At 38.3% G+C, this 20,792-nt stretch overlaps 1 protein-coding gene across 6 annotated transcripts in view; it reads left to right on the forward strand.

Annotated features, from left to right (window-relative positions):
- Window positions 1–20,792, forward strand: part of Trpm6 (transient receptor potential cation channel subfamily M member 6) — a 172,443-nt gene that overhangs the window by 63,924 nt on the left and 87,727 nt on the right. For 5 of the 6 annotated variants that reach the window (XR_009228196.1, XM_058584000.1, XM_046459452.2 and 2 more), the window contains 7 exons: window positions 4,334–4,458; window positions 9,585–9,756; window positions 13,579–13,747; window positions 14,686–14,809; window positions 17,074–17,146; window positions 17,269–17,369; window positions 20,077–20,211. Coding sequence is in view for 5 of the 6 variants with exons in the window: in XM_058584000.1 (XP_058439983.1) it covers window positions 4,334–4,458; window positions 9,585–9,756; window positions 13,579–13,747; window positions 14,686–14,809; window positions 17,074–17,146; window positions 17,269–17,369; window positions 20,077–20,211 (899 nt within the window). In the remaining variant the exon portion in view is untranslated. Of the gene's footprint in view, window positions 1–4,333; window positions 4,459–9,584; window positions 9,757–13,578; window positions 13,752–14,685; window positions 14,810–17,073; window positions 17,147–17,268; window positions 17,370–20,076; window positions 20,212–20,792 lie in introns of those variants that run through there. The other variant, XM_046459453.2, reaches the window with a different exon arrangement.

The raw sequence follows: 20,792 nt of genomic DNA on the forward strand, positions 1-20,792 counted from the left end.
TCAAACCCATACAAATGTGTAGTGTGTGTTGCCTACATAGTAGCTAAACTCAGTCATTGTCAAGTTCTTAGATATTGGAAACAAATGATATGCATAAACATTGCATTGATTATTTGGGGAATGAGTAGACAATTACTTTTTTTTTAATGACACGATTGTCAATACACTGTCTATATCATTGACTTATGTTTAATTAAATTTTATTATTATTATTTTTGCAGTTCTGGGGATTGAACCCAGTGATGCTCTTTTACTGAGCTGTATCCCTGGCCCTTTTATTTTTCACTTTGAGGGTCTTGTTAAGTTGCCCAGGCCAGTCTCAAATTTGTCATCTTCCTACCTCAGCCTCTAGAGTTGCTGGGGTTATGGGCATGTGCTAACACCCCTGGCTAATTGACTTTTTTTTTGTGTGTGTACCACAGATATAACCCAGGGGTGCTTAACCACTGAGCAACATCCCCTTTCTCTTTTTATTTTTCATTTTGAGATAGGATCCCGTTAAGTTGCTGAGGCTGGCTTTGAATTTGCGATTCTCCCACCTCAGCCCCCTGAGTCTCAGTGCAACCTGACATTCAGGAACCTCATATAGTGGCCTTTGAACCTTATTCCTTTGCATCAGTTTATGAACATCCCGCACATAAGAATCCTCTGGGAACTTAAAACAAACAAACAAAAAAACCCAGAAATAAAAAAAAAACAGATGCACATGCTCTTCCTCAGATGAATTTGCAGCTTCCAAGGGTCTAGCTTCTGAAGTGAATCTAACGTGCAGCCAGGCTTGAGAACAAGTGACTCCCCCAACCCTCATCTCTTACTGATCTGTTGCTAACAGATGGCTTTAGATCTCTCTTTACTCTTCTCTCTTCTGAATCCAAAGTCTCTGATTAAATCATGCCCATCTTTTAGGGCTGACACAAGATTCAACACATTCATGAAGCAGCATCTGATGTCTCAACTAGAGCTATTTACTTTTAACTCTTAATTCCTATAGCAGTAACTACCTGCAGCCTGTGTCTGTTTGCTTCACACATTAGCATGAGTCTGTGTAGTAGCTCTCTGCCCTGTGGTGCACCAGAGGCCAGCCTACACCTTTGTCTAAGTAATTATCAACATGTGCTGATTTAACAATTTCTTTTGACTGAAGAGGAATGAAGGAAGCAAATGATAAACAAATTAGCAACAAATGACCACAAAAACCCATAAAAAGCAAAATGAAACAAGGGATTTGGCCTGTCACTAATAGGAACCTGATAGTTTGTCTTGTATATTTTATAGATGATTATTGTTTCACATTTTGACATAAACTGAAGCTGGCAGAGTTCTAAGTCTATTGTATGGTACTTATTTTATTTCCTGTAAAAAAAGAGAGTGGGGAGGGGAACTTTTAGAGAGCTCAGAAAAAGGTCAACTTGGAAAAGACAATTTTTTGTTAAATAACTGCATTACAGGTTTCATTTTACTTATTGCTTTTTAGAAAAGAAAATTTAGGTGAGGGTCACCAAACCTAAAGAAAAGCATAGACAGTAATGGGAAGATGATTTAAGTAGATTATATGAACAAGAGAGATGATGGGAAATGAGGAAGACTTGCAACTCCTCTAAATCACTATCAGTCTGATTCAACCAGAGCTCCTAAACAGATCTCAGGTCCTACCCCAGACTCACAGAATCAGAATCTGCATTTGAACAACACCTTGGATGATTCTTGCACATTTAAATTTTTCTTTTGCACATTTAAATTTGAGAAGCTCTGCTTATGAATGCCTGTCTATCTTGAGACGCTTCTGAACTAAACCTGAACATTTTTTTGGCACGGCTATTTGACAATTACTGAGTTGAATGCCACCAGCCTTCAAGATCTACTAGGTCTAGAACATTTGGATAGGTGTGGATGAAAGACAAGCAGTGTGGCCCTAGGTGAGGGACACAGGTGGGCTGTGACAGCAGACAAAAGGCAACTGATTAGAATTTGATGCTGGCAGGGTTAAAAAGAAAGTTTGAGGAAGAGGAAAGGAAGGATGAATTCTGTTTTGAACTGAGGGCCCCTTTAAGGCTTGGATGAGGATACAGCCCATGGATTGGTCTTCAGCAAGGCAGCGGTGACACTTCATCATGAGAATCACAGAAAGAGATCAACGCAAGTGTAGATAGAAGTGATAAGGTCACTGGCTGCAGTGTGTGCCATGTGGCAGGGTTCAGGGACAGTAAGGGAGACTGGAGCCAGACTGGGTGCTGTGCTCGTGGCCTGGCATTGTTCTCTGTGTGGCAGAGGGCTCTTGAAGGGTTTTGAACCAGAGAATGGATAGGGGAATGATATGGTCAGATTGAATTTTGCAGAGACTCTCAACAGAGTATTTGCATTAGGATAGCAGGTGGGTTTCTTAAAACACCACCACCACCAAAAATAACTGTACAGTATTGCTACCCTAAACCAGGCCAAACTTCTGGAATAAAAATCTCTATTGGGATGGATAGCTCTACAGTTGATATACAAGTTTTCCTGAAGTTCAGAACCCAGGTTCTACAGATGAATCTGGCAGAGTTTTAATGGATTGGGGGAGAAGATGCCAGAGATAAGAAAGTGATTTAGGTGCTCTGCATCAGATCCATGAAATATGAAGGTGTCTTTCTTAGTCTGTTTGTGCTGTTATTTTTTTTTTAAGAGAGAAAGAGAGAGAGAGAGAATTTTTTAATATTTATTTTTTAGTTTTCGGCAGACACAACATCTTTGTTTGTATGTGGTGCTGAGGATCCAACCCGGGCCACACGCATGCCAGGTGAGCGTGCTACCACTTGAGCCACATCCCCAGCCCTGTTTGTGCTGTTATAACAGAACACTGACACTAGTAATTTATAAGAACAGAGCTTATTCTCTTACTTTTTTGGCTGGGAAGTTCAAGATCAAGGGACCAACATCTGATGTGGATTCTCTGGCTGTTTCCTCACTGTTGAAAGGTGGAAGGGCAAGAGAGAACAAACCCATACTCAGAAACCCCTTTTATGTATCATAAATCCATTTATGAGGATGAAACCCTCATGACCTAAACAATTCCTCAAAGTCCCCATTTCAGACACTGCTGCATTGAGGACTAAATTTCCAGTGCATAAATTTTAAAAGGGACACATTCAAACCATATCAGCAGGTTTTTTCCTCTCTGTGCTAATGACATATGTAAAGTCATTAGCATACATAAAGAAGACTGTCTTAAGATGCAGTGTTGTAACTAAAGGTCAGAGTCAAAGTCAAAGGACTACTTATTGTATGATTCCAATTATGTGACCATCTGGAAAAGGCAACTATGGAAAGAAAGATCAGTAGAAAGAAGATCAGTGATGTCTAGGGCTTAGCAGAGAGGAGGGATGAATATTCAATGCACAGAAAAATTTCAGGGCAGGAAAAATATTCTGTATGATACTACAGTGGTAAATAGGTGTCATTATACATTTGTCAAAACTCATAGAATATATAACCCCAAGAATGAACCCCAATGTAAACTATACCTCTGGTTGGTAATTGATTATAACAAATGTACCACTCCAGTGGGAGTTGTTAGTGGGAGAAGTTATGTTTGTGAGATGGCAGTGAGCATAGGGGAATTTCTGTACTTTGTGTTCAAACTAAAACTCTTTAAAAATAAAGACTATTTATTTTAAAGAGTCAGATTATCTAAATTGGAATCTTAGCTCTACAAATTGCCAGCTCTATAACCTTGGGCAAATTATTTGACCTCTCTGTGCCACCATTTTTGTCTATAAAATGGACTAAAAAAAATCCTAACATGTAAATGCTTGTAAAGTAGTTAACACTTGCTGAAATCTTATGTTCTAGAAAGGGGTGGCTACTATAATTATTATTATTAACTCCAGGAGATCAAACATTAATGTACTATTTCTTAATGTATTCTCTCTGAATTATTTGTGTATATGAAGCTATTAAATTAGTTTGCCTTAATGAAGCCAGGGATACATCTGCAAGGTGTTTTGCTGAGATATTAGAGAAGATTAGAGATAAAAACATATAGAACATTCATGATATCAGGGCTGGACTTGCTGAGAAAGGACAGTGCACAGAACATTCTGGTCATTCAGCAGGGTCAGAGCTGAGATTGTAGGCAGAAATTGCCCAAAAGGAGAGGGAAATTCTTTAGGTACAGAGGTCAGTGATAAGAGAAAAAGGTGTCAGGAGAGAATAGGGGAAAATGAGATACCAGAAGTCAATTCCACTGTGCCAGCAACTTTCCTTAAGAATAACCTTTTGCATTATCTGTATCTATTTGACTCTGTTTTATGTGATTTGTGAGTTAAAATTTGACTTCTGAACTGTTTGTCCCTAGGAGTGTCCAAGCACGTTGGAGATGCCCTAAAAGCCCATTCTTCTAAGTCATTGAGGAAAATCTGGACTGTTGGAATCCCTCCTTGGGGTGTCATTGAGAACCAGAGAGATCTCATTGGAAAAGATGTAAGTAGACAGTCCTTTCAAAGCAAAAGGAAATGAATGCAAATTCAAATTGCCCATGTAACACTGCAGCTAGGTGTCTAATAGACCCCTCAAATGTAGTAAATATATCCCCAGCCAATTCCTGCCTTCCTCCTACATCCCTCATCCTATTTTATTCTTTTACTTTTTAATACTTTAGTATTAGGATTGAATCCAGGGGTGCTCTACCACGGAGTTACACCCCCAGCCCTTTTTATTTCATTTTCTGAGACACATTCTCCTTCAATTGCTCAGGCTGGCCTTGATCTTGTGATCCTCCTGCCTCAGCTTCCCAAATGGCTGGGATTATAGGCGTGTACCCCAAATTCAGCCTTCATCATGTTTTAGAAAATGACAATTCCATCTTTGCAGTTGTTCAAGCCAAAAACCCCAGATCAATTCCAGAATGAACTCTTTGTCTCATGCCTCAGACCTGATCCATCAGTAAACTACTTGAGCTCCACTTTTGAAATATGCTGAAAAACCTGACCTCTTTTCATTATCTTCACTGTTAGTGACCAGGTCTAAGTGACCTTATGATGCTAAATGATAATAGTCTTCCTTCTTCTTATCGTTTTCTCCTATTACAGTCTAGTCTCAACACGGTAGCCAGAATGTTACTTGTAAAATAGAAATCAAATCATGCTATTCCTCTTTGCAAAACTCCTCAATGGTTCCTGTCCTGCAAATAGCCAATATATTTGGAATGGTTTGAATGTAGTAAAACAAGACAGATTCTTAATTTGGCTCTTGCTAGTTCTTTTCTCTTATTTCATATTACTCTCTGCTTCATTCATTCTTATGTATTGATTCTTTGATCCTATCTATGTGTTTATATTAGGAGGGAATGGATGTGTCTATTTATAAAGCTTTTTTTAGTAAGATTATTGGTATTAGAAAAGATATAAAGAAGAAAGAAAGATAACTACTGTTAATATTTTGGTGTGTTATGATTCCAGAATTTTTCTCTGAATATGCCTATCTATGTTTTTTAAAATTGCCTTTAAAAAGTAACAAAAGAAACTCACTGCTATGCTTTTTTTAAATTTAACTATTTAGCATAGTTATTTCTCTATGTTAATCAATGTAGTCATGTTTATGGTATGTTTAAACACTTATGTTGGAAATTTTCAAATGCATTAAATAGTAGAGATATTAGAAGAGTGAAGTCTTGCGTACTCTTTCTCAGCTGCAATAGTTATCAACTCACTCCCAATTTTGTCTCCTCTATGTCCTTATCTATTGCCAACCAACCCTCTCTGTTATTTTTTTTCTTTCTTGGTAATGGGGACTGAACTCAGGGGCACTTGACCACTGAGCCACATCCCCAGTCCTGTTTTTTTTTTTTTTAATATATTTTATTTAGAGACCAGGTCTCACTGAGTTGCTTAGCACCTTGCTTTTACTGAGGCTGGCTTTGAACTCATGATCCTCCTGCCTCAGCCTCCCAAGATGCTGAGATAACAGGCATGTGCCACTGTACCTGGTGTAATCTTCTCTGTTATTTCTAAGCAAATTCCAGACATCAGATAATTCCATCTGTAAACATTTCAGTCTGCATTTCTTTCTTCTCCTTCTCCTTCTCCTTCTCCTTCTCCTTCTCCTTCTCCTTCTCCTTCTCCTTCTCCTTCTCCTTCTCCTTCTCCTTCTCCTTCTTCTTCTTCTCCTTCTCCTTCTCCTTCTTCTTCTTCTTCTTCCCCTGTACTTTAACACTGAGTTAAGTCCCAAGCCTTTTTATTTTTTATTTTGAGATGGATTCTCACTAAGTTGCTAAGGGCCTTACTAAGTTGCTGAGACTGACCTAGAATTTGTGATCTTCCTGCCTCAGCCTCCCAAGTTGCTGGGATTACAGGTATGTGCCACAACCTCTAGCTCAGTAGGCATTTTTTTTAAGTTGTAGTTGGACCCAATACCTTTATTTATTTATTTACCTGTATTTATTTATTTTTATGGTGCTTAGGATCGAACTCAGGGTCTTGCACATGTGAGGCGAGCGCTCTACTGCTGAGCCACAACCCCTGCCCTCAGTAGGCATTTTTAAAGTGTATGAACAATTTAAAAATTACAATGCTGTTATCATGACTAAAAACAATAATTCCTGAGTGTCATTAACTATTCTATTTTGTCAAGTTTTTCATTGCCTCATAGTTAATTGTTTGATTTCATCGTTCAAAAATGTTCTATACATTGTGATCAGTTAATAGGTCTCTTGCTTCACATTTTTTGTCTTTCCTTTTTTTGCTACTGGAGATTGAGACCAACCCAGAGATGCTCTACCACTGAGCTACATCTCCACATCCCCCTTCTAATTTTTTTTTTATTTTGAGAGAGGGTCTCACTAAGTTGCCCAGGCTGGCCTTGGACTTGGGATCCTCCTGCCTTGCCTACTGAGTCATTGGGATTATAGGTGTGTGCCACCATGCCTGGTTTGATTCACTTTTCCCCATTCTTGTAATTCATCTCCTTTTTTCCCCCCTTCAATTTGTTTGTTGAAGAACTTGGGACATTTGTCCTGAAGAGTTTCTCACAGTTTGGATTTTCCAAATTTAACCTTTTGTAGCAGACTTAACATGTTTCCTTGTTTCTTGTCTTCCTTGTAAATTGGTAGTTTGGTCAAGAATAATGATCAGACTTGGATTCTTTTTGTTCAGGTTTATATTATGGGAGGTGTGTCCTTCTGCTGTAACCTTTGATCACTTGTCTTTTCTTGGTTTTAGCAGTCATCACCTAGATTCATTATTTCAATAAGGTTGGAAATGCTGATATTTAATTATAGCATTCTCTTTTCAATTATTTGCTTTGCTATTCTTCGAAGAAAATAGTTTCTCATCAAGCACTTGTCTTACCTTGTACAGTTGGATAGGAAAGGCAGAAAAAATGTCTGATACTTTATTTTCCAGTTTTCAAAATAATGGGATGATTATTTACCATCCTCCAAAGGTGAAACTTACTTTTTCTTTAAATTCATGAATTTAAACCTATATATTTCACTATGTTAGTCATTATTGTTAGAATTTTTTTTTTCTTCATTGTACTGGGGATTCAACTCAGGGGTGCTCAACCACTGAGCTACACCCCTATCCTTTTTATTTTGAAACAGGGTCTTGCTGAGTTGCCCCACTTGGCTTCAAACTCATGATCCTCCTGCTTTGGCTTCCTGAGTTGTTGGGATTATAAACATATGCTGTCACCATGCCTGGCTATATAGTATTTTTTATCATACTTAAATTGCTCCATTTTGTCTAGTAGAGGCTTTAAGTCTCTTGTTGAGTCCTTTTGCTCAATTCTTTCATCTCATAACTTTCTTGCTTTTTTAAGATGAAAAAATATTTTGGGCTTATTGTGTATAATTTTTGTTCCCTAGAGATACTGCTATTTGCTTTCAGTGGGGCATAGTGTTAGGGGACCACAATTTGGGCCTTTCATTTTTCTTACCTGATAGTGTTCCACCATGTTATAGTTAATTATTCCTCTATGATTGCCCTTTCTTTCTCACTTTTATAGACATTATTAATATTGTGTGAGATATACAAATCTTTGGTACTGCCTTGCTTGTTTCCTTAGAAATTGTTCTCAAAGATCAGGGCTTGGTCCAGTTGCTGTATATATTTAAAAATATGAAAGGTTGTCTTACACAAAGTTGGTAAAGAAAGAGTTATTGTTCACAATGTACCAAGGGGGTATGTGAGTGCCCAAGTGCCCTGTTCCTTGGCCAATTAGGAATCTTCTGTGTTTAAGACTTTTTTTTTTTTTTTTTGGTTGCCATTCTTACAGGTATAAAGTCATACCCAACTGTTCTTATTTACATTTATCTGGTTGCTAGTGAGGTTCAGTGTCTCTTCACATAGTTTTTTTTTTTATTTATAGCCTAGTAGTACTTTTGTAATGTATACTACATTTCCCTCAAATTTTATTTTATATTATTTATGAGATTTTTTCCATAAATATAAGATATATAGTAATTCTGCCAATCATTTTACTTTTGGTTTCTGGTCATGTTTCACAATTATAAAGGTGACTTTTTTTTTTAAATTTGTTGTTTCTTTTTAGTTTTACATGACAGTAGAATCCATTTTGATATAATTAGAGCCTAATGTTAGCAAAATTCATAGTGTTTTTTACATCCATTATTTCTTTGAAGGCTCATGGCAATCCTCCAAAGTAGGAATCATCCTTGTTCTCATACGTGAGGAAAATAAGCCTGAGAAAGGAAGCAGGAGTAACCCAGGGTTAAGGTCAGCAGGAACTTCAACTTGGTCTTTCTGATTAAATACCATGTCCATACATCTAAAAGCAAATAAGAATTGGAGCTGCTTAAAGGGGTGTTCATAAATGTTAAAAAGACCTTAATTTTTTTTTTTTTTTGTACTAGGGGTTGAACCCAGAGGTGCTTAGCCACTGAGCCATATCCCCAGCACTTTTCATTTTTTATTTTGAGACAGGGTCTCTCTAAGTTGCTTGGGGCCTCACTACATTGCTGAGGCTGGCTTTGAACTTTCGAATCTCCTGCCTCAGCTTCCAGGATTACAGGCGTGTGCCACCACAACCAGCTGACCTTGATATTTTTTATCAAATAAAATGCCAATTGGCTGGTTGATTGTTACCTCTTACTTCATTTGGAATACTAGAAAAAATCAATGGCACAATATTATTCTGTAATAGATCTACTAAGAGACAGCGTGTTTTGTATAGTGGTGCCAATTCTTGAACTGTTTTTTCATGGTCTGAAACAAGGTGAGTATGGAAGTGGAAAATAAATATGTAGAACCTTTTTAGCAATGCAACTGTGCAATGGTATCTAAGTGTTTGATGGGTGTGCTCATCCTGCTGACCATGGTGTGTGTATGTGTGTTTTAGAAATTGTGTTATGAGGCTCACATACAATGGGCTGCATAGTGGTTGTATATAATAAGAGCACATTGGTATTTTATTGGCCCATAGAAAGGGTAAATTTAAAAATCTGATCCCTGTCCACAGAGAGTTTGAGAAGCACTGTGCCAAGTAGCAGGTAATAGTTTTTAAACTTGACAGCTGCTCTGTTAGTGCATAGAGCAGCTGAACCTGGGGAAGTTGAGCTCTGACCCTCTCTTGTCCTTGCTGTCCTTCAGGTGGTGTGCATGTACCAGACTCTGGGTAACCCCCTCAGCAAGCTCACCACACTCAACTGCATGCACGCGCACTTCATCCTGTCCGATGATGGGACTGTGGGCAAGTATGGAAATGAAATGAAGCTCAGGAGGAACCTGGAGAAGCACCTCTCTCTGCAGAAGATACACAGTCGTGAGTTCTGTCAGGGCTCAGCTGACAGGTCTGCCTGGGGGCCTGCTGATGAGCCCAGTCCAAGCCAGCTCCTGCCTCCGAGCAGCCAGAGAGCCAGAAAGACGGTGTAAGATGGTACAGAATTGTGGGTGACAGTGGGAAAGAGGATCACAAGTTAGGGGGACAGTATAGCCAGGAGAAGTTTCATGGAACAATGGAGACACTAGCAAGGCCTCCAAGAGTCCATAGAGTTGGATAGTTAGAGGGAGGGTTTCCACAGGGAAGACAATAAGGAGACAAACCTGAGAGGAGCAGGGGTCAAGGAAGATTATGTTTCATATGTGTGTGTGCTTGAGGGGAGTAGAAGCATGGATGTGGTTCATACCTGCCAGGGCTTTTAGAAAGCTGGGCGTGGAAGGCGTCAGGTTTGTGTTGTGCTAACAGTGGTGCTTCAGATGGCCATTTTGGGCTGCTGTGTTCAATGAACCCAGAGCTTGTGCAAGGCAGCCGTAGCTCAGTGGCTGACACTTCTCTAGCATGCATGAGACCCTGGGTATGATTCATTTTGGTGGCATCTGTGGAGTGGGAGTCTTTGGGCAGTGAGGAGGGCTTCTTTATAGAGAGGAGGAGAGCTGGATGCTGGCTGGAGAGATGGAAACTTTTTTGGTCCATCAGGAGCAGCAGAAGGTGGCCTTTCCTTCTTGTGATGAATTAAATCTTCCACACAATATTTCTACCTTCTGGGACAGGCCAAGGAGTGAGAAGGCTCTCCAGGAGGCTTTAATTCTGTTCAACCTTTGAGTGTTGGCTGAAAATACTGGAAGTCCTTTTAATTTTCTGCCTTGACACCCTGAGACAGTAGGAAGTAGTGAGGTTAGAAAAGTCACAGCTGTATTCCACTGCCTGTGACCTTGGGGGATGGAGTTCATGTGGTGAAGCTGCTTTTTTATTATCAATTGGAAGGACCCTTTTACCTCTAACTGTTGTTGCAAGAATTAATTGAGAAAAGGTATGTTAGATGTGCTTAGAATACTGTTGGGTGCATAGTATCACCTCAATAAATGTTTGTTTCTTTCTTTCCTTGTCTTCCCTTGGTACAGTGGTCATCTTGTGGTTGTGGGGTCAGGTGGGGAGGGGAGGGGCCATGGAAATCGCTACCAGTCACTTATGGCTTAGAGTGAATGAAGGTCTTGAGTCTCATTTAGGTCAGGAAAAGGGGAGGTTTGGGTGTGTGGTCCTCTGTGAGACAGAGGTGGCTAGGGGAAAAGAAGACCAACGGAGCACAGGGAAAGAGGAAAGGTTGGAGAATGGCCCTGAAGAAGAACCATGCTGGGAAAGATCTGTTAAGTCTCTAAAATGCTAGTTATTTGAAGTATCCCGTGGTTTCTGTTGACCTGCACTCACTACCTGAATTGCTCAGGTTCTGTGCAGAACAGTAGTGTATGCTTCATGAGGGTCTTTGTCTTTCTGGTGCCCTACTGATTTTCCATTTTTTCCCTCCAGTATTGGGAACTGAATCCAGGGACCCTTAACCACTAAGCTACATATCCTCCAGTTCTTTTTCATTTTGAGACAGGATATTACTAAGTTGTCCAGGCTGCTGTGGAACTTGGGATCCTCCAACCTCAACCTCCTGAGTGGTCAGATTACAGGTGTTTGCCTCTATGCCCAGCTGATTTTCTGTTTTCGTGTGAATGCAATCAACCGCAAGCTTGCACCGAGCAGAAACAGTTGATGTTTGTACTTTCAGACTTTGAAACTTACGACAAGCTGGCTGCAGTGGCTCATGCCTGTAATCTCAGTGACTCAGGAGGCCAGCTTCAGTAATTTAGCAAGGCCCTAAACAACTTAGTGAGACCCTGTCTCAACAGGGCCGAAGATGTGGCTATGTGGTAAAGCATCCCTGAGTTAAGTCCCCATTACAAAAAGACAAAATAAAACAACAGCAAAGAAATCCTTTGGATGTACCTGGAGGGCTTCCCTGACTGTGGACAAAGAATGTGGGATCCATCGTAGTGGATTGGTAACATCCTTATTCTAAGGAGAACTCATATGAAAATAGCAAAAACAATAATCACTCCCCATACAGAGCAACATTTTTAAAATGAAAACTGGGATGATAAGATATCTGTGCTTGTTTTGTAGTCTCTTCTTTCCCACTAAACATGGATGCATTTTCATGTTAATAAGCATGCTAGTACATTTCTAATGGCTATGTAATATTCTATTGTATGAGATGTAAGAGATTCTCTTAGAAATTTTTTTTCTGTCACAAGATTAATGAATATTTATCTAAGTTTTCTTTCTTGCCTTTGTGCTTCAATAAAACATTTTCCACATTTAATTTAGTTTTGATAAGATGATATGATTGGAAGACCCTATGTCTACTGGTTGATAGATCCTAGGTTTGCTTTTTGTGATATGGAGACAACAATAAGGAGGTGGAATTGGCAGGTATGCTGTTGCCTGCTAATTTTTCTTCTTTTGAAAAGTAAAAGTAAAAGTATTGATTTAAAAGTAATATATCAGTCAGGTATTGGTGGTACACACCTGTAATCCCAGTAACTCAGGAGGCTGGGGCAGACGGATTACAAGTTTGAAGCTAGCTTGGGCAACGTAGTGAGATCCTATATCAACAAAACAAAACAAAACAAAACAAACAAACAAAAAAGTAGAGCACCCCTGGGTTCAATCTCTAGTATTGCCATTGCATAATAAATAAAATTAATATATCAATCTGGAGTGCATTTCAATGTTAAAGTGTTTTCTAAACATGTGCAAAGACTTGTGTTCAATGACAACACCAAAAAAAGTGATATATACCATGAGTGTATGATATTAAAATGTAATAAGAAATATGTAAGATGAACAAATTTATCCAAACCCTCCCCTACCTTTTCCACTGCTAATAGTTTGATGTATATCCTTCCAGATTTTTCTAGTCATTTATATAACATGCTAAAGATATAGGCATATGCATGTAAAATATATAGGCAATTATAAGGTTTTGAAAATACAAATTGGGTATATTATTTATTTCATTCTATATGTATATTTTTTTCACTTAATGTCTTTTTTAAAGGAGTGACTTGGCTGCTTCTTATTTTTTCATTGTTGTAATAAAATAATTAATGCTGCCAGTAAGAATTCAAACAGTTAAAAACCAGAATATATTAAAATGTAAACATCTTTGAGGGTTGCCCAATTCATCTTGTTTAAATAATGATAATTCAAATAATGACTATTAAAAATTTATTGAGCTGGGTCCCATGCTTTAATCCCAGTGACTTGGGAGTCTCAGTCAGGAAGATCACAAGTTCAAGGCCAGCCTCAGGAACTTATCAAAACCCTGTCAATAAATAAATAGGACTAGGGATCTAGCTCAATGGTAGGATGTCGCTGGGTTCATTTCCGAGTACTGCAAGAAAAGGAAAAAAAATATTTAAAAAATTGATCATATTTATAGAGGAGTGATGGATACATTTGAATCCATCATATAGTTCTGTTTACTTTTCGATGTTTGGGATTTCCCAAAATGAAAAGTTTAACTTTCTTGAAGACAATGTCTTTTTTTCTTTTTTTAAATCACTGAAAGACTTGAGTTAACTTTTGTCCTGGCAAAAACTTAAGGAGGCCCTCACCATATTTTATGCTACATTTTATTTGAAGTCCATGTTTATGGCTTGACTTCATCTAAGCAAACTGGGTAAATTAAGAGACAGGGCAGGTGCAAGCAATGAGGATATGTGGTAGTGGAAAGACTTGTGCCTAGAAACCAAAGGGGCTGACTCTTAGAGAGGGATGTTTTGTCACAGTCTGATGATGGTTTGTGATCTGAAACAGGCTCACGACAAGGCGTGCCTGTGGTGCAGCTGGTGGTGGAAGGAGGTCCTAACGTCATCCTCATGGTGTGGGAGACTGTCAAGGACAAAGACCCAGTGGTGGTGTGTGAAGGTACAGGCAGAGCTGCCGACCTCCTGGCCTTTACCCACAAACACTTAGAAGATGAAGGGTAAGTCCTCAACTCTTCTTTTAAAAATGTCAGTGACCTACTTACTTTTCCATTTTAGATCTTTAAGCCGTACATGATGTGGGCCGGATATCCTTGGAGTACAGAGGGTGACACTGGAAATCATTTTTGTTCATTAGTCCCTAGATGCCTCCCCAACAATGAAGGCTGTATTTTCTTAGCTGAGGAATGGCTTGCCTTTATTAGGGAATCTTGAGCCTTGTTTGAACTTCCAGAAAAGGCATTTCCAGGGAAATCAATGAAGAGATGTCCCTGCAATGGGCCCTTATATCTGAGAGAACTCTGCAGGGAGGGAAGGAACCAGATCTCCTTCAAACTCATTTGCCATTAGAAAAAATAGTGTGAATAGGGAAAAATTAACATGCCAGCATTTACATAACATGTGTTTACCGCAAGCTTTCTGTCCCCTTTTTAAATGAGAAAGTTTTTCTCCAGCCATTCCTATGGGCAGCATGAATCTTCTTTGAAAGCAGGTTTATGCTGTATAAATACAGTGCCTAAAAGTAAAATGCCAACTCTGTTAATCTATTTGGTAAATGTATTTCATGCTTATGTTCTTCTATCAGCTCTCTGGGATCTCTTTCCTTCTGATTTCTCTTCCCATTCAGACTTCAGCCACCTATTTCTACCCTGTCTGTCTATTCTACCCTCTCTGTCTTTTCATACCTCTCCTTTTCCTAAAGTCACCTGGATGAGTGGTTCTTAAAGTTTTTAGCATTTCTCATCCTTTTACTCATGTTCCAGTTCAGCCTTGTGCTGGATCCCCTCCTTGCATTTTCTTCCTGCTCAATTGCTCTCTGACAGAACTATCCATAGAAACCTTTTCAGCGGGGTGGGCAGTTGGGTTTTCTTGAATTGAAGTTTCTGGCTTGGTGCCTTCTCTGGGTGCATCCAGTCACGACCATTTATTTCTCTGTCAGGATGCTGCGTCCTCAGGTGAAAGAGGAAATCATCTGCATGATTCAGAACACTTTCAACTTTAGTCTGAAACAGTCCAAGCACCTTTTTCACATTTTAATGGAGTGTATGATGCACAGGGATTTTGTGAGTATGAGTTGATGATTCAAACTGACTTCAAAAAATACCAGTTTGCAGACATTTCGATGTTTAATTTTTTCAGTTTTTCCATTTTGAACTTGAGTAGGTGTAACTCAACAGAATTCAACCTTTCATTGAGTCACCTTAGCTTTTTCCTGCTTCACCCTCACCTCCACCCCAATCCTTCATGATTCAAATTTCAGACTATACCTAGAAAAGGCCCCTAGGATAGGCCCCTGGATAGGATAAACTGTATTACAGAAACATCATAAAACTTGGTGAAAGTTACACATAAATGTTTTCAGAGTGTAAAGGAACAGCTTCCTGTCTTCAGTGAACTCAAGTCTGCTGAGTTCAGATGACAGCATCATGGACTGTCCTAGAGGAAGTCGTTGGGATTGTACTGGACAACAGGAAATGTGAAAATACACACTGGAATAGAAAACAGAGTTCCTAAGCTATGGCTGCGGCCATGTGCACACTTCAGAAAAGTGTTTAGTGTGTCAGGGACTGGGGTCAAAATTTTTATCGACTTGGATAATATAAGGCTGAAAATTAGCTCTACCTGGTGTGTATGCCTGTAATCTCAGTGGCTCTAAAAGCTGAGGCAGGAGAATCTCGAGTTCAAAGCCAGCTTCAGCAAAAATGAGGCACTAAGCAACTCAGTGAGACCCTGTCTATAAATAAAATACAAAATAGTACTGGAGATGTGACTCAGTGGTTGAGTGTCCCTGAGTTCAATCCCGAATACTCTCCCCTCAAAATAAATATAATAAATAAAGCTGAAAATTATAGCACATATGCAGATATGTCATGATTCAAAGTGAACTTTCCAGAATTGGAAGAATTTTGGTGATATTATAGTACCTACCCTCAAAAAACCTGTTGAATAGAACTAGGCTACAGAAATTGTGGTAAAACATGTCACAGTGACCTAATAACAATCGGGTTTATAATTAGCATTGTGCTTTTGAATATATTTTTCTCCTGAAATAGCCCCATGAGTGAGTTCAGTGTAACAGCGGTACTCTACTTTAATTTCAAAAATGAAGCTGAAAGCCAAAGAATCTAAGTGATTTGCACAGCCTTGCAGTTAAAAAATGTTAGAACTGAAACTTGAGGTCCAAGGTGAAATCTTGTTCTTAGTCTACTACACTTTTTATTTCCACAATAATCAGTAAATTAAGAAAAGGACAGGTTAAAGAGGATGCCATTGTGCTTGCCCCTTCCTGTCATCAACGAGTGAAATGAACAGTGTAATGACTGGGAGAGTAGGGAAGGCAGCTAAAGAGTTTGCACATTATAGCAACTGGGTTTTCAGCTCCTGTGCCCTTGAAGGTTGATTTTATTCATGTGCATTGTGAAGGGAATGAATGTGTGAAGCTGTAGGAACATGATATTTATATCTCATAGGAACTGTTTTAGCTCTTCATCCCTGTGACAAAATGCCTCATGAAATCAACTTAAAGAAGAAGGGATTTATTTTGGCTCATGGCTTTAGAGATTTCAGTCCATGGTTAGCTGACCCCATTCATCCTGGGCCTGTGGTGAGGCAGAACATGGCAGAAGGGCCTGGCACAGCAAAGCTTGTCAGTCCCGGCTCTTTTCTGTTAATCCAGTTTCCTCTGCTATATGGAACATAGTTTCATCTGGAAAGGCTAAAATATATTCATTAGTTTTTATTTGTCTTTTTTTTTTTTTTTTAGACATTCACAACCCAGAACACTCTGGGAACTTTGACATTGTGAACAATGTCTGTGCTACTGTTCATTGTACTTGGTCACTAAGTCCATTGTAATATTGCCTTGCTTGTTTTAGGACAAATGTCTGAGGATTCATTTCTCATTAAAAAACAAAGGTCTTGGTTTCTAAGTTTAAGTGAGTGGAGGATCTCATTTGGTATCCCTTCAAAAGGAAGATTGATCTTATTTTCAGTAGAAATAAGCATTGAGGTTCTTTTTCTTCTTCTTTTTTTTTGAGCATGCACATGGCAAATTAATATAATATTGTTTTTTCAGAAATGTTTCTTCTAATACACATGGAGTTTATAAAGTTTCTTCTTATTCCAAGCGCCTACGATTTTTTTTGTTACCCTATTTAAAAAGATTTATTCTATAAGTAAAAAAAAATTAAATTACATTTTGAAATTACAAAATGAGGAATGATTTCTTCAATTCATTAGCTTAAATGTGAATTATATGAATATTGGTTGAGAGCATGTCTTTGGTAGTTTCTGAATATAAGGCTTTTTTATTTTTCAATTGTTATAGATAACCATATTTGATGCTGACTCTGAAGAACAGCAAGATCTTGACTTAGCAATCCTAACAGCTTTGTTCAAGGGTGAGTGACTGAAGAGATTTGTAATTGTTCCTCACTTCCTGTTCTCACATTCCAGGGCACCTTGTGCTTGTTGCCTGGATATTTTGAATAGAATATATGATTGTTCCTTTCTTTTACCACAGGCACAAATTTATCAACATTAGAACAATTAAATCTAGCAATGACCTGGGACAGAATGGACATTGCCAAGAAACATATCCTAGTTTACGGACAACATTGGAAGGTATGATGAAAACGGTGTTGTTTGGAAAAATATATCTTGCATGTTTTGTTAGGGAGAGGCAGAGAAAAAAATTAAAGGAGAAATAGATAGGTTTGGGAGGGATATAGGAAGAGCATCTTGATGTCTGGGCACCCAGGAATGGCTAGGACATTTCTGTCAATACTTTGCCTCCCTGAAAATAACTTTTCCCTCTTTAGTTAATTTAAGCTGGAAAAGAAAGTTGGAAGAAAGACAGAATGGAAGGATTTTTATTTTATTTTTTGAATGGGTGGATTTTTGTTATTTAAAACTTAGAAAATATCTCTATTTCCATGAATATGTAATAAATACTCACAGTTGAAATTAGTGGAAATAGGAAAAAATGATTACCTGTAATGGTAATGATGATCACTATTAACAGTTCATTAAATAATAAAGTTGTTGGGCAGGAGCTGTGGCTCAGTGATAGTGCACTTGCCTGGCATGTGTGAGGCACTGTGTTTGATTCTCAGCACTGCATATAAATAAATTAAAGATCTATCAACAACTATATATATATATATATATATATATATATATATATATATTAAAATAAAGTTGTGACTATATCTTGGGTAAATTATATTTGGGTCAAATGATACATGCACATTGTTTAAAACATCAAATGGTATTAAAGGGCTTTTAAAAATGTAATTCCCTTCCAGAAGGAGTCTACTACTTTTGACATTTTTGGACTGTTCTGTTCTGACATTTACAAATTTTCATTTCTCTCTCTCTCTCTCTCTCTCTCTCTCTCTCTCTCTCTCTCTCTCTCTTTTGTGGTACTGGGGATTGAAACCAGGAATACTGTACTACTGCACTACAGTTTCAGGACAGGATCACCAAATTGCCCTCAGTGGCCTAGAACCTGTCATCATCCTACCTCAATCTCCTGAGTTTCTGGGATTACAAATGTGTGGTGTGCCACTGTGCCTGGCTAAATCTCCCCATTTCTAAATAAAGTTGTATGGCTATCTTCTGATTCATCAATTTTAGAAGACTCTCAACATCTGCCTTTTGGGGGCCTCATGGTTGCAATGTGGGCAGATTGCCTCTATTCCTGGTGCTTGGCTGTACTCCTAGAATCTACCTCCATCATGCTGGGAATCTTTTTCTCTCACTCCCCTGGAAGAGTGCCTGTTTTCTGTACATGAGGACTTCCTCTTTGTGATTTATTCCTTTATTTTGATGGCATGCATGCTTGGGTAACTTCTAAGAAGGGACTATGGGAAATAAATATTTTGAGGATCTATATGTTTTTCTGTATTTTAATCTACACTTAAGTAAGTTTTTCTACAGAATTTTGGGCACTCAGCATTGCTGTTGAGAAATAGAAATTTGTTTTCAGATCCTTTATGGCCATTTTCCCCTCCCGCTGTAAGTTTCAAAAATCTTTTTCCAGTGTTCTGAGATTTCACAATGATATGTGTTACTATAAGTCTGTATATCCATTCTATATTATTGGCACATGATATCAGATTGGCATGGATGTTTCCTTTCCTTTCCATTCCATTTTGTTTGTTTTTTGCATTCTCTTTGTGGATTCCTATATTCTGAATGTTGAACCTATGGATTGCTTTTCTAATCTTCTTATCTTTTTCCTCCTATGTTCCTTATCTTTTCTTTAGTAGATTTCTTCAACTTTAAGTTTTCTATGAAGCTTTTCTCTTCTGAAAGCATGAAGTTAATCTAGTAATTTCCCAGAGCAAATATGTTCTCTGATAGTATTCTCCTACCCTTTGTTCTCATTGGCATCCATTATATGTCTTATTTTATCTCTCTGAGACTATTTAATGATAGCTTTTTTGAAGATTTCTCCATGCATTATCTGATTTCTCATTGTTGATGTTTTCTTATCTGTTGGCTTTGGTCTTTCTGTTGAAGGGTGGAGGATGGAAAGCTCTTTAGCAACTCTGAGCCTCTAGTTGGAGCTTTCCTGTAGATGTAAGCTTCACAGTAATGTGCCATTTGTTGTGGGACTCCCTCAGATGTCAGCAGATTCATGTGTTTTCTCTTGCATCGGTGTTATTAACCAGAAGAGAATCTTATGATCCCCTGCCTGGAAGTCCAATGGGGAAGATGATAGGGAAGGACCCAAGGCATTTATTTCATCTTGGTGCTGCTGGAATTCAGTGGCATAGATCTTGTTTGGTTCTTGACATTTCCCAATTGAATTATTTGGCTTTCTGGAAACTGCTAAGTCAATTACCACTTGACTAACTGCTTTCCAACTTCCAAAATGTTGCACTGTTGTCTCCACTTTAGTCCTCCTTGTGCTTGTGAATTTCTTTAAAAAAAAATTCTTTTGCTGAGTCTTAATGGTGGGACAAATTTAGAGAAGTATGTTCAACTTGCCGTTTATACTCAGAAACCAGGTAAAGCTTAAATGAAAACATTATGTTACCAACATTAGAAAAAATTTTTTTAAACCCCAAACCAAAAAACCCTTTGATTTTTATTAGAATTGCATTAAGTCTGCACATCATTTTGGGAAGTTCTGAAATCTTTGTCATAGTCAGTTTTCCCATGAAATATTTCTTGATTTAGTCAAGATGCCTTCACTTAGGTCCTGCACATTCTTGGTAAGGCTGTATTTTGTAATTACTGGGTGTGTATGGCTTAAGTGCAAATATGTAAAATTCCTTAGTTCATTCTACATTAACTGTCTTTTAATTTGTACCTTATGAAGCCTGGCACACTAGAACAAGCAATGTTAGATGCCTTGGTGATGGATCGTGTGGATTTTGTGAAGCTTTTGATAGAAAATGGAGTGAACCTCCATCGCTTTCTTACGATTCCCCGACTAGAAGAGCTCTACAATACGGTGAGTATAGAGCTTCATCAGCCATCTGCTTGAAGGTTTATTTACTAATTAGATTAGGATTTACCTATCTCCTTGAATGTTCAGGTACACAGTTTATAAAGATACAGGCTTTTCAACCGAAGGAGAAACCTTCTCACCAATTCTAGTTTATTCTACCAAGATATAGATAAAGACAAAGATGTGAATAAGAACAAATTGTCTTTTATTGAGTTACTTGAAGTATCTTAACCCAAGGCCACTGTTAAAATGCTGTTACTGCAACTTCCCAATGCAAATCCTTTGTTGAAACTAGTCTGACTTACTTTACTTGTTTTACTGAAAACACCAGTTGCTGAAGCAGTGGAAATACCTATCCTCTATCTTTGAATATTATTCTCTCTTCAATGTCCTATTCAAGCCCTCTCTTCTTTATGATGCCAGATAGTTCACAGCAATCTGTTCCTAGGGTATGAATTGGTTATAACTCTTTTTGAGCACCCACATATCCATTTTTTAGTGTAAGTACTCACTGCTTTCTATTTTTATAAATATGCCACTGAATCCCTTAGAAACCTGGTTGATCATAATAAGGTTTCAATAAA

The sequence above is a fragment of the Marmota monax genome, unplaced genomic scaffold (assembly GCF_021218885.2).
Source record: "Marmota monax isolate L192 unplaced genomic scaffold, Marmota_monax_Labrador192_F-V1.1 WCK01_AAM20220418_F8-fsc00059, whole genome shotgun sequence".
Lineage (NCBI taxonomy): Eukaryota > Metazoa > Chordata > Mammalia > Rodentia > Sciuridae > Marmota > Marmota monax.